General features: G+C 37.3%; 1 protein-coding gene across 5 annotated transcripts in view; it reads left to right on the forward strand.

Annotated features, from left to right (window-relative positions):
* NBEA (neurobeachin) overlaps positions 1-15,036 on the forward strand; it is an 843,583-nt gene that overhangs the window by 756,196 nt on the left and 72,351 nt on the right. For all 5 annotated transcript variants that reach the window (XM_077806446.1, XM_077806437.1, XM_077806454.1 and 2 more), the window contains one exon: positions 13,407-13,559. In XM_077806446.1, coding sequence (XP_077662572.1) covers positions 13,407-13,559 — 153 coding nt within the window. The remainder of the gene's footprint in view (positions 1-13,406; positions 13,560-15,036) is intronic.

Raw genomic sequence — 15,036 nt, forward strand, 5'->3', positions numbered from 1 at the left:
CCATGTTAAACCCTGTATAGAAAATACAGTTTATAGGGACATTGACAGCCAGAGCCTACCTCTCCAGGGACAGATTCATAACATTATTAAATCTGGTCAGGACCATTTAAGGGAGCCCTTGTATCCCTGGTACCAGGATAAGTTAAATGGCAGCTTCTCCAGTTCAATTAAGACACCTGGGGTCAATTAAGAACTTTCCAGAAGGCAGGGAGAACGCTAAGTTGATTGGGACACCTGAAGCCAATCAGGGACTGGCTGAAACTAGTTAAAACTTGTACCTCAGTAAGGAACTGTCAAAAAGGTCTGTTCACTGATCAGCAACAGCTTAGACAAACAAGTCTCGGTTCCCCGTCATGTAAAGAACTCCCTAGAATGGTGGAAAGATCAACTCAGTGTTGGTGCAGGCATTCCTTTCCTTCGTCTAACTCTGACAATCACCATGACAGTGGATGCATGACTGTTGAAATGGGGATCTCACCTCAGTACTCACAGCTCAGAGCAGATGGTGACCTCAGAAAACCAGTCTCCACATCAACTTGTTAGAACTCTGGGCAGTCAGGAATGCCTGCCTTCATTTTCTACCCCTCATCAGGGGCAAATCAGTCAGAATCACGATGGACAATGTAGCCTGCATGTTCTATATTAACAAGCACAGAGAGCAGGATCTACCTCCTTGTCCATCAAAGCAATAAAGCTATGGAGCTGGTATATAACCCATCAGATCCATATTTTGGCTGTCTGTCTCCATGAAGCTCAGAATACCACAGCTGATACACTCATCAGATGTTTCTTCCAGAACTATGAGTGGTAATTGGACTCTCAAATTCTCCATATTCCAAACTTAGGGACTACCAGAGGTGGATCTCTCCACCATCTCCAGGAACGAGAAGTATCATCTGTTCTGTTCAAAAGGAAGTCTAGGCCATCACTCTCTGAGAGATGCCTTTCTACTGTCTTGTAGACCTAATCTATGCACTTGTTCCAACTCTGCTAATACTGAGAGTGATGAACAAGATAAGGCCAGGGTTATTCTTATAGTTCCAACTTGGCCAAGACAAGCTGGATATGCTTATCTGCTTCACCTATCCATCCACCCGGCAATCAAACTTCTGATCATTTCCCATCTCCTCTCCCAAAACACAAGTCAGTTACGTCACCCCAACTTAGGGGCTCCTCCACCTCAGAGCATGGTTCCTTGATGATGTGTGGAGTTAGAATCTATCTGTTCTATGGAAGTACAAGTGTTACTGCTCAGTAGAAAGGAGTCAACCCAGGTCATTTACCTGTAGAAGTGGAAGAGATGCAGCCACTGGTGTCAATGACAACAGCTTGTATCCAGATTCTCTTCTCTCTCAGCATGGGTTAACTTGTTGGACCTAAAGAAATCAGCATTATCAGTTAGCTTGATCAAGGTTCATTTGATCTCAACATTAGCTTTTCATGTTCCAGATAAAAAGGGTTTTCTGTATTTGCTTACCCTGTGTCTTCAAGATTTGGCAAACCTCTACCCCCAAGTCAAAGACCCCTACCACCTGACATTTCTAAGTACAAATTTGTACTTAGATGCCTCATGAGACCTCCATTCAAACTGATGGCAATGTATTCTTTGCTTCGCTTATCGATGTAGACAGCTTTTATAGTGGCTAAATGTTGGCCCATAGAGTCAGAGAAATTGAGGTCTTAATGGCAGATCCCCCTTTATGGTGTTCTTCAAAGACCAGGTTTCTTTATGATCACATCCTGAATTTTTACCTAAGGTATTATTGGACTTTCATCTTAATCAAACCATTCATCTACTGATGTTTTTCCCCAAACCACATAAGTCTCAACAGGAGACCTCTTTTCATACCTTAGATTTCAGACACTCCTTGGCCTCCTGTCCAGATAGAGCCAAGCAATTTCAGAAGTCATCTAGACTGTTTGTTTCCATCGCAGACAGATCCAAAAAGTTCACAATCTCCACCCAGAGACTGTCTATGTTGAACTCTGGGTCTGTTGTTGCTTGTTATGATGAAGCCAGTGCTCAATGCTCCCACAGGGTGATAGTGCACTCTACCAGGTCACAAGCAACATCCATGGCATTACTCAAAAATATTCCAGTATCTGAGATATGTAAGGCCCCTTCATGGGCTTCAATAAATACACTTTCTAAGCAATGTTCCTTGATCCGTGCTGCTAGATCTGAGGTGGCACTGGGAATTCTGGTTCTATCATCCATTCTGGACTCAATTCTGAAGCTCCCTCCTTCCTGTGGGGATACTGTTTGGGAGTCACCTGAAATGGAGCAGCCATAGGCCCACTACTCAAAGAAGACAAATTCCTCCCCCTGTGCAATAACTGATTTTCTTCAAGATGTGTGTCTGTGTGGGTGCTCCACTACCTGCCCTCCTTCCCCTCTGCTTTGGACTGTTCTCTGTGGGAGATTTGGAAGAGAAGAAACTGAGGGTGATTCACCTGTGCAACCATGTATCGTGTCGGTGCACAGTATGAGGATGTATAGGATGCATGTTCAGGCCCAATACACGCTCAACAAAAAATCTGTAATCAAGGACTCGAGAGACGCATCTGCACCTGAATTTGAGTTCCCACAAAGTTACAAGTTTCAGAGAACCACAGTTACTGCACAGGGTGAGTAACCTTTTCTTATAATTTATAGAAAACATAATGCAGTTTCAAATTAGGGATTAACACCTAAAATGTCATAGAGTTGCTCAGAGGTTTAGCTATACAATTCCCAAATTAAAGGCAAATGGAAACTGTGGGTAAAATCCCATAAAGGTGCTTTGAAAATTTAATGTTTAACATTCAGTTTTTTCTTTTACTATTAAATCCTCTTTAGTTTCTGGTAAATTTATGGTTAAACTATTACTGCTAGCGTGCCCTTATGAGAATGTATTATTAATGCTTGTGCCAAATATTGCTTACACACTGTCACTACATTTTGGGAATCCTATTTATGTATTTTAAAGAAGAGATGGTCCAGTGAGTTGCAAAGTTTGAATTTGGACTCAATATAAAATTTCCCCAAGAATCTGGGAAGGGGGAGGGGAGTTGGAGCTGGGGATTTCCCTCCACCCATTACAGAGATGATAGCCAATTCTGTGAAGTGAAGACCAAAACTTGCTCAAAATTCAAGGTTTTCAGACCTGGAGTTCTGCTTTTTTCCATCTTTAGTTTAAGTAGAATTGCCCGGTAAGTATTCAAATTATATTAAAAGTACATATTGACATGGGGTGTTTTTCACATAGTTTGTGAATATGATGATACTTTAAGAGGAGCATATTTAGTAAACGAAAATACACTAGTTTGATAGTGTAGTGATAAAAGGCTTTTACAGTGAGATTAGACATACTTTGGGCCAAACTTGCTGGCATATTTGGTACCACTATTCAGTATACTGCTTTACCTAATGTATTTATAGAATACTTACACCAGGGGTCTCAAACTCAATTTACCTTAGGGCCAGAGCCAGTCCTCAAATCCTCCCAGTGGGCCAATAATGTCACTGAAGATGGTGTTCAGAAAAGAAAACATTTGTTTTGTATTTTTTATTTTGAATTTCTTAGAAATAATAAAACTGTCATACAACTTTATACAATTCTTCGCCTGCCAGAGAGTTTTTGGTGTTTTCCAGACACCGGGCAACGCTTCAGTTCTATCAGTTTGTTGATGTTTGGCCTCAGTGACTGAGCAGTTGAAACCTTCAGGATTGCAGCAAGGTGTGCATCAGATAGTTGTGTTCGGTACTTTGACTTGTTTATATTCATTGTGGAAAAAAGTGACACTGCCTCCATGGCTGACTCTGCCCGATGACTAATGATGCTGCCTCCATGGCTGACTCTGCCCAGCGACTAGTGATGGTATCTCTGTCCCTCTCTCCCAGCAAATAGGAGCTGCGGGGAGCTCTAAGGGGACAAGAGCTGAGGAAGCATTGTTCTAAGTCAGCCATAAAAATGTTGGCATACTGTGGGGCCATGTGGGTACCCATAGCAGTTCTGTTGACTTGAAGGTATAAATTGTCCCCAAATCTGAAATAGTTGTGGACGAAGACAAAGTTCAGCCACCAGGTTTGCTGTGATGGTATCGGGGATGCTATTCCTGATGGCTTGTAGTCCATCTTTGTGTGGAATGTTGGTGTAGAGGGCTTGTACATCTATAGTGGCTAGGATGGTGTTTTCAGGAAGATCACCAAAGGATTGTAATTTCCTCAGGAAGTCAGTGGTGTCTAGAAGATAGCTGGGAGTGCTGGTAGCGTAGGGCCTGAGGAGAGAGTCTACATAGCCAGATAATCCTGCTGTCAGGGTGCCAATGCCTGAGATGATGGGGCATCCAGGATTCCCAGGTTTATGGATTTTGGGTAGCAGGTAGAATACCCCTGGTCAGGGCTCTAGGGGTGTGTCAGTGTGGATTTGTTCCTGTGCTTCTTTAGGGAATTTCTTGAGCAGATGATGTAGTTTCTTTTGATACTCCTCAGTGGGGTCAGAGGGTAATGGCCTGTAGAACGTGGTGTCAGAGAGTTGTCTAGCAGCCTCTTGTTCATATTCTGACCTATTCATGATGACTACAGCACCTCCTTTGTCAGCCTTTTTTATTATGATGTCAGAGTTGTTTCCGAGACCGTGTATGGCGTTGTGTTCTGCATTGCTGAGGTTATGGGGCAAGTGATGCTGCTTTTCCACTATTTCAGCTCGTGCACGTCGACAGAAGCACTCTGTGTAGAAGTCCAGTCTGTTGTTTCGACCTTCAGGAGGAGTCCACGCAGAATCCTTCTTTTTGTAGTGTATAAATTCCTTCTTATATGATATTGAGCTTCCTGGTCCGAAGACTTTGTCCAGTTCAATAGGAGGACTTTTAATTAAGACAAGTTATAAGACTAGCATTATAATAGCTAACATATCACTGTATCAAAATTTCACTTTAAATGGTCTGTTCTTCTTTCAGTTCTGTTACACAGATATTATGTTTCTAGAGAAAATGGCTTTTTACAGATGCCAAATAAAGCAACTGTTATGCTTTCATTGCTGGACAACTCATTACTTTAATTATGTAGACAAACTGCAGAGAGTACTAAGACGAGCAGCAAAATGATTAAGGAGCTGGACAAATTGATTTACAGAGAAAAATTAAAAGAAATGTATATGGTTTGGCTAAATGATTCTAAAGGACAGGACAAGTATACAAATATTTCAGATGAAGAGTGAAAACTTCAGAGAAGAAGAGGAATTTCTCATGGACAAAGAGATATAAGTAAGAGTAATGGGATGAAATTTATAAAAGGAATATTTGGCCACATAATATGAGAACTTGCTGACAGTGAAAATTATTTGATTGTGCCACAGCCTCTCAATGGAAGTAGTACAAAGCCCTATTTCTTAAGAGACTGGGCAAAGCACTAGGAAATATATTCTAGAGCAATCATGACTTGGCAAGAGGATGGATCTTCTAGGACCTTTCCATCTCTAAAGTCTGTTTCTTAGTGATAAATCAAGAGTGAATGTAGCAGCTAATTGTTGCTGTTGCTTATGGCTTAAGATCTTCATGAGGTGCATTTCTCAATGCCATGACATCAGGATGAATTTCTCCTGACGACTCAGAGTGTATTCTACGAAAAGAAAGGAAGTTGAACTGTTATTAATTATAGAAATATCCCATTTCTTGAGATCCGTTTGTTGCTGCTTGGATCTCTTTGCATACTTTTGACCCATGTTGTCAAGTACTCTTGCAGAATTTTTATTCTTTAATTTAGATTGTTAGTCTTACTGTCACATTCTTAAGATGCTGATTTTTAGTCTTCATATATTGTGGGGCAGGTGGGAGATGGAGACTGAAGATTTCTAGTAGAAGTAAACTAGGTTAATTAAAAGTAATTGGAGCTCTCTCAATTTGAAATATCTAAACATCCACATTCTCTTGCTTCATAATTTCCACTCTTTACACAGTAGGTCTGAAAGTCATTGGACTAAGGTGGGAAGAAAATAAATATCGTGTACAGAGGCAAAAATTCTTTGTGAATGCATCTGCATATACAATAAATATGATGCTTAATGTGTGTACTATATCAGAGTTTGCAACAAATTTCTCTAAAACTTCATTCTAGCCCCACCGATGATCCCTGTAGTTCCACATGTGGCTCTTTGGAGGAGATTACTTGTTAATGTAATCCCATTTACCATACAAGGGGTACACTATAAAAGTTTTACTAATTCTACTGATATTCACCATTATGTGTATTAGATATAAAATACCACTCAAACCAGTAAAATCTTTGAAAATTGATAGTAACATTAAATGTAATGTAAACATTAAATGCACCAGTTTCATTTTTTTAAATGAATCTGTGCTGAAAACCTATTGGTCTGAGCAATTTAAAATTGCAGAGATTACAAAATCCTTCAAAAATAACACATATATGCACATATATTTTTTAAAATTAGTAGTATTATGTGCTGAATGTTACCATAGCTTTGGCTTTCATGTAATGTACTTACATTCAGGAAAATTCATACTTTTAAAAATTCTTTATCACACTGTCTGATAAAAAGTCTTAACAGTTTATATTATGAATATGTTGATAGGATATTGAGATTTATTTTGAGAGAGAGGATGAATCAGGTAATTTTTAATTGACAATGTAGTTTTGTAAATTGAAATTCTAAAGCTGAATAAACAAAGAAAACCCACAACATTAGCCTGCTCTACTTTTCCAGCTGCAACCTTAATACTTTTAAATATATTTTAATCTCTTTTTAAAAATGTAGTGCTTAAATCACACCAAATAACCATCTGACATTTACCTGTCAATGTGTATTTATTTGAAAAACTGCTGTTATGACACACTTTCTTTCTTGCAGTTTCTTCAATAGCTAAATTGTTTCACATTGAGATAATGAAAATAAGGCTGTGGTAGTTTGATCAGTTTGTAAAAAGCAAACCCTAATTTGCACTTAATGCTATCCCTTGGATTAGGTGCAATACCTTTGAAAACTCTAACATATTATAGAATTATGTGAAATGCGTGATTAAAGATTTATTTATACATTTTTTGCTCAGTGTATTTGAACTGTTTGGGTTCATTTTCAAAGAAACCCATTCACCTGACTTGAATAGAATAGAATTAATACAGCATGTGCTATATTAGCATGGTAATACACAAGGGAGAACCTGGATAAAATAGTTTATTTTATTGTGTCTCTATTTATTAATGTCGACCTTCTCCTGTGGTAATCAGTGCAAGCTGGAAGAAGAATGAATGTTAGTAGAATGACCTTTCAGGAAACAAGTCACCCGGAAATGACCATAAGTTGGCCAGTCAGCTTTCACATCTTTTTTTTTCCCCCTTCCCTCCTCCCCTCGAGTTTTTGGTAACACTGACATCCAAAGAACTTACTGTTCAAACAGTAATGTTTCCTACTGCCTCTCAAACTTGTTATTTTACTTTTTGAATAGAGTATGTAGGTGTCAGAAAAGGTAGCTATGACAAAATGTCATTAAGGTGACATAGTGTAAATTAATACAGTTAATGGAGATACTCATGACTGACTCATTGACCCAATACGAGGTGGTTGTGGAATTAATGGATGCCAGGGGATCAACCATTTAGGAAAAGAAAGAAAGGAAGAAAGAAAGAAATAGCAGCTTAAAATCTTGAAGTGAATTGTATTAGAAAAGTGAAAATGTCTGTGTTGGATTTGATTTTACTAGTAGGCCATAAAATGGTATACTCTTAGCAAAACATATTAAAATGAAATGTCAGATTTGATGCAAGTGGCATACAATTATGGTAGTGTTAATAGTGGTCTTCTATCACCCCAAGATGTACTTTTAAAGTTTAATTCCTAGGCACCTCGGATTTGTCACGCGCTAGTAAATTAGAAAATGTGTTTGGGGATGCTTTCTCATACAAAGAAACAAGGCATATAATACTATTAAATATACCTTGGGGTTTTAGTATAGCTATTAAAATAAACTAGAGATCACATTTACAGACATGAAATGTTTGTTATAAAATTCATTTGACCATTTTTATACTCCTTCATAGCTTTACTGCATCATTCTTCATTTGAGAAAATCTAAGGTACTAGAGCTGCTTGAAAGGTAGCTGGCTATTAAGTGATGGAAAACTAACCTGTCTTATTAGATGTGTGAATGAAAGAGGAGCAGAGGAGGTTACCAGTTTCTGAGATGTAAAGGCATACTAGATAGAAATTATCTCAAATGGATTTAGATCAGTAGAATCCCTAGTTTTATTAACTCTTTGAACGCTAGATATTTATTTTGGTAAGAAGTAATAATACGTGACAGATTATGCCATCTGAAATAAATTGTTTGGACCCTTTTACATTTTGGCAATAGTCAAGAAGCCAGTAACTATCCTGCATATGTTAGTCTATGCAAAAGTATACTTCAGTTGAACAAAATACAATAAAGAATATATTTGTAAAGAAAATACGTAGGTATATAGATACTTTTAAGAAGTCAGTTTTTATTTAATATTTATGATTTGTGAATGTTTTCCCCCCATTGCCCCATTTGATACTTACAAGCCGGTATAGGTCTTAGGGAAGCTTTTTCTGTTACAGTATATCACAGGGGTGGCCAGCCTGTGGCTCCGGGTCCACATGCAGCTTTTCAGAGGTTAATATGCGGCTCCTTGTATAGGCGCTGACTCCGAGGCTGGAGCTACAGATGCTAACTTCCAGTGTGCTGTGGGGTGCTCACTACTCAACCCCCTGCTCTGCCCCAGGTCCTGCCACCACTCCACCCCTTCCCCCAAGCATACCATGCCCTTGCTCCTCCCACCTCCCCACCAGAGCCTCCTGCATACTGCAAAACAGCTGATTGGGGCAGGCGGGAGACATGGGAAGGGAGGGGGAGGCGCTGACTGGCAGGGCTGCCGGTGGGCAGGAGGCACTGCGGGCTGGAGGCGGGTAGCGAATGTGGGGCTGCTGACATATTACTGTGGCTCTTTGGCAATATTCATTGTTAAATTCTGGCTCCTTCTCAGGCTCAGGTTGGCCACCCCTGGTATATCATGTTTGCCATTTCATCCTCTTTGAAGTTGCTGTGGTTTAGGAAGAAAATACTTTTAGATTTGCTCTCATCAGCATTTTTACCCTATATTGGTGGCTTTTCTGAGAAGATCAACTTCTTAAACCATGGCCACTTCGAACAGTGAGAAACTTCATAGCTTGGATTGAAGCAATCTGTTTATAGAAAGCATCAACAGACAATACGTCCTAGGGTATTTAGAGCTGTGCGTGCCAACTTCCAGTAGATACACCATTGCTGAACTGCCAGATGCTTTTGACTAGTATTCCAAGATGCTTTAAACATGAACTTCTTCACCAGTGCTCCCTTTCTACTGGGCAGAAATTTGGGGTTTGTAGCAGTCCATTATTTTATGGAAAATTGCAGAATCCATACAAATGAATGAGAAGCAGGAGATACTGTTGATTTAGCTAAGGTTTTAGTGTTCCATCAAAAGCCCTTTGAAGTCAATGAAGATGCTCATATTTAGTTTCTTTCTGGGTGATATATATTTGACAAAATGTAACAGGGCTCAATAGGTCTAAACCATGTGATTGTAAAGTTTGATATGCACATCTTGGAAATAATCTGCTTCCAATATCCACATGCAATAAACTAAAAGCATATATCCTGGTCTGACACTGGACAACTCAAGTAGATAGTACTCTGTACTACCACATGCAAGACTTGGGTTTAGCAGATTACGGCATGTCCTTCAGGGTGATGTGCTTATCTTAATTGAATGGTATACTTGATTTTGCTTTCTGGCCATGATCTTATTTAATCTTGACAAACTCCAAATGGAGTTTCTATTTAGTCCTCAACAATTATTGAGAATTACAAGCAGAATTATAATTTCAAATGGGGAAGGACAGTTAAAAGCTTTTGACCAAGTATGACAATTAACAGTTCAAGCTGAATGTGTACAATATAGCACTGAAGAACACTGTATTAAAGTGGAACATATGATTGGGCCTGAAATAAAAATTCAGAAGTTTCTCTGAGTTCCAAGTTGTTCTCTCCTTACAAATTTACCAGCATCCAGAGATGAAAACTATTTAGACATTTGGGATGAAGCATTTGATAAATTTAGCTAGGATTTATCTTTAGCTGCATGGTAGACAATATAGAAAGTACTTATCACAAAGGATAGAAGACTTTTTAGAATATGTCTAGTATCCAAATAACAAAGAACTGGACTGAAGTGTAACAAATGTTGCATCTGTCTTTAAAAAAGATGTTAGGGGTGACTTTGAGAATTACAGACCAGACTTCTCTATCAGGAAAATTGGTTGAAACAACATTTAAAAATGACAGGTTTCAGAGTAACAACCGTGTTAGTCTGTATTCTCAAAAAGAAAAGGAGTATTTGTGGCATCTTAGAGACTAATCAATTTATTTGAGTATAAGCTTTCGTGAGCTGCAGCTCACTTCATCGGATGCATCCGATGAGGTGAGCTGCAGCTCACGAAAGTTTATGCTCAGATAAACTTAAGCTCAGTCTCTAAGGTGCCACAAGTACTCCTTCTCTTTTTAACATTTAAAAATGGAATTATAAAACACATAAATGAACATAACATGATAAGGACAAACCAGCAATACATCTGTAAAGAAAAATCTTACCTCTCTAATCTACTAGAATTCTATAACCATGTCAACAAAATAGCAAAGGAAAACCAGCTCGCATTCATTTGGCCTTTCAAAGAACCTTTGATAAGATTTCTCAGAAGATGCTTTGAAGGAAACTAAATAGTCATATGGTGAGAGGTAAAATATTGTCCTAATTAGAAACTGATGAAGAGGTAAAAAACACACGAGTAGGAATAAATGGTCAGTTTTCAAAACGGCAGAAAGCTAAGAGTGGGATGCCACAAGGTAGTGGTCAAGAAAGCAAACAAAATGTTAAGATTAATAATGAATAGGAATGAAAATAATTCTGGAAATATCATACTGTTTTTACATAAATGGATATTATTCCCTCACCTGAAATACTATGATCAGTCTGCTCACCTTGTTTCAAAAAAGGATTTATCAGGAATACAGGGTGTTCAGAGATGAGCAACAAAAAGGGATTAGCAGCCTGGAGAGAGTGCCATATGAGGAAAGATTAAAAGACTGGGACTGCTTACTTTCCGGAGAAGATGAGTAAGAGAGGTCATGCTAAATGACTACAAAATAATAAATTGTATAAAGGGTAAATAAGATGCTCCTTTCTCACCCTATAGGAACAAAGAAACATTGAATTTGTATGAATGGCATCAAATTTTAAATTGGTAATTTATTAATATGTAATTGTGTAGAACTCTTTGCCACAAGGTATCATTGAGGGCCAGAGGTTAGTAGGGTTCAAAAAAAGATTGGACAGTTATTTGGATAATGCAAAATGTACAGTTACATCAGCTGCAGGAGTTTCACAGTCTGGCTCTACAACTGAGAAACTGCAGAGACTATATGTCTTCTTATATGTTACAAGAACAGCCGACTGTGTAAAAATGTTATAGCCAGTCAAAAAATCAGCAATATTCACTGCATGGATTTTGTTCAAAATTTAAATGAAGATTTTGTAAATTAGAAGTCAGTTTTTCCATTGTTGTATTCCATTTCATTTGAATTATTTTGAGATGACATACGCTCACCACTCTTAGGCCAGCAGGCAACTGAAAGACCTCTGAGGGCTGTGATTTGCACTACAGCATGTGTTGCTTTGCAGCAACTCATTATTCCACAGTTAGGGGTAGTTTTGCTGAGCTCTGGAAAGATAATCAGACCCTGTGCTGTCCCTGTGAGAATGGACAAATAGGGGTTCTTCAAGAATCTAAGAACTCATGGGATGAGAGTCAGAGGGGGAATGGACAGGTTGTTTTCAGCCATATCAGAGTGAATTTTTAGAAAACTCCTCAGGTAAACAAACTAGAGGTGGTAATATAACAAGTTAGGATTCCCAGCCAAACAGTCTGTGTTTAACCCAGTATGATATGCAGGGTTTTTATCTTTTTTACATTACATTGTTTTACTGTTTACTGTGTGAAAATTTTTTGTAAATGTTATTGTTTTATGTAGTTACAAGCTATATAATGAGCATAATGCATGTTCAGGCATGTCTCATTTAATTACTATTTTACGTTGGCTAAATATTAATTAGTGTTGTGTTTTTTAGTCTAATTTGAATCATAGTGTTTGTCATACAGCATGAATGGTATAAGAGAACCAAATAAATTGCTCCACTAAAAATACTTAAAATTTGTATGTAAATATTCATATATTTGTTTTTTAATGGTAAAACTTGAAAGGGCCTTCTGTGCTTTAACTGCTCTATTCTCTGTAGAGTTGTGGATCAGATTTAATTAGATACTTTAGTGTCTGCAGTGATTTTTTATGCTCTGTGTGTCTGCAGCCTTTGAAAAGACCACAAAGAGATTAAGGTTTCAGGTGCTGTGTCATCAGTTTTGATCATGTTACACAACAGAATGCCCTAATGCTTTTAATAAGGTAATTTAGTGAATTTAATCCCTATCTAGATATTAGAGAAAAGATGGTGGGTTTAAAGCTGTAGCTTTTTCTATTATTGCAGTTCAGTACCAGCTGCTTCAGTAATAGAAACCTACAAATTGTGATATTTATGGTGTCAAAATCATTGAATTTCAGCTTAGGACTTCCTTTAAACTGTGATAAACTTCACAGTGGGCACTACTAAATATTAATACCAGCTCAGATTTGCTTCCTGTTTACTGAGCTTTCATAATTCAAGTTGCATGTATTTAAATTTTAAAGACATTTTGCCATTCTGCTAGCTTCCTTTCCATATTTGAATGTTGCTGACTACAGAAAAGTCCACTCACCTGAAACTGTTTTTGTTTATCATCACGTGCCATCTTTTTATTCATAAAATTGTGTTATATCTGTTAATGCAATGGATAATATGAAAAAAAAAGCAAAGAAAAATTAGGATTAAAATATAACCTTCTTTTCCATGAAGATTTCACAGGTTCTTCCTTTTTTAAATAGTTTTGTTAAACAGCAGTTGGAAGATCTCTGTTATTTAAACATATTTAATTTAACAAAGGGTGAGAAGGTAGTGCTCTTCCTAACTGGTATCATTTATTGAAACAAGATTGAGGAAGACAAAAACTGTTTAATATATTATAACAAAATATCTGCTCAAAGTTAAGTATAAGAAAAATATTATAAAAATTCTTCCTTAAACATCTCTTGTCCACAGAAATAAAAAATAATGCAAGTATGATTTTGTGCAAATGGGAAAGATTGTTTGTTTTTCTTATAAGGTTATTGTATGAGAAACAGAAATTCTGAAAACTTTAAGTATCATGCAGCTGTTCTGTACATGTGCAAGGTAACACACTATGCTTTCTCTCTGCCAGGAGTTAATTCCAGAGTTTTACTACCTACCAGAGATGTTTGTCAACAGTAACGGATATAATCTAGGTGTCAGAGAGGATGAAGTTGTTGTAAATGATGTTGAGCTTCCCCCTTGGGCAAAGAAGCCTGAAGACTTTGTCCGGATCAACAGGATGGTAAGAGGGATTTTAGTTAAGCTTTAGTAACAAGTTCAGTGTTTTAACAAGCTAATATATCACTGGCTTTTCACCTCTTCAGAATTAGGGTTAAAATGTAAGAAGAAAAAGTGGGGGAGGAGTTTCCATTCAGCTCTTATTTAACAGGACTCTTTATTGTACAATGATTTTTCTTCAATGAGGACCAATAATGGAATTGTAAATTCAGTTATTTGCTCCCTCAGGAGCAAGCAATTTGATGGGTCTCAGTTGGACAATGTAAAATATCCTGAAGAATTAAGAGCCCAGTCCTGCAAAATACTGAACATTTGCTGCAAATAAACACAAAGGGAGTTTGCAGGAAGTATTCAGCTCCTTGCATGACGCTATTCAGTTTCCATTCAAAAGGAATTAATTGTTTGTGCAGGGATACTGAGCTACTGTGCCAAGTACTATATTTTCTGAACGGGTTTTGCAAAAGTAACCTTCCAACTCAAATCACTACCAAGTGTACAGAATTGTCACTATGAAACACCTTAATCTGTAATGTATACTTTTTTGCATAAATAAAGTATTTTTCAATAAATTAATATACTTTCAAAGGAAAAGATATAGAGGTTTTAAGAGGAGACTGTCTCTTCTTCTCTGTTTTCAGCCATGGTATTTCACCTTCTGGGCGTCTGTCAAATTACGTTGGTGACAAAGTGGCTTGATTAGTAGTATTGATATGTGTATTTATGCTTTTTCGTAAAATTAGAATAGAATTTTAGTGGAGCATATTCAGTAGTGTTTTCCATTACCTAGATCTGTGTTTTCTCTGCATACATGATCAAAACTTGTTTATATTTTGCAAGGTTGTTCATAATAAACTGAGCTTTTTAAAGATAGTCTGACCTTTGACACACATTTTCTCCTAGAATTAAAATCTATCTTAAGTAAAAATTATTTATATTTATTTCATCTGCCTATATTGGCAAGTTTTCTTACATATGTTAATATTTGTTCATGATAAAATTAATAATAAGATATATTTTTAACATTTTTAGAAAAAGGAAGGTATTTCATACACTATATCACAGTTCTCAACAACTTAATTACTATTTTCCTGAAATGGATCTGAATCATCAGCATATTGACATTAGCAATGCTGCAATTTAATTCCTAGAAATATATCTTTTAGGGAACAGTGCTTCTGGGATTCACATAAAAACAGCCCTCTAAAGTTCAAAAGAATAACTGAATATTAAAACGCCTACCCTATCTTATAATAAAACACTAGACACATATGAAAGAGGAGTCTTGCACTGTTAGGGAGACAGTAAATGGTATTTTCCTTCTAAAATATCTGACTGTGAATTTTTTGTTTTACAGACATAGTTATTTTAACATTATTTTAAAAAGTTAATAGTTACCAGAGACAATGGCAACGTATGGGTCCCAATGTTAATCTCACCGAAGTCAATAAGAGGGTTACTGTTGACTTCAATGAGAGTAGCTG

Source organism: Eretmochelys imbricata, chromosome 1, assembly GCF_965152235.1.
Source record: "Eretmochelys imbricata isolate rEreImb1 chromosome 1, rEreImb1.hap1, whole genome shotgun sequence".
Taxonomy (NCBI): Eukaryota; Metazoa; Chordata; order Testudines; family Cheloniidae; genus Eretmochelys; species Eretmochelys imbricata.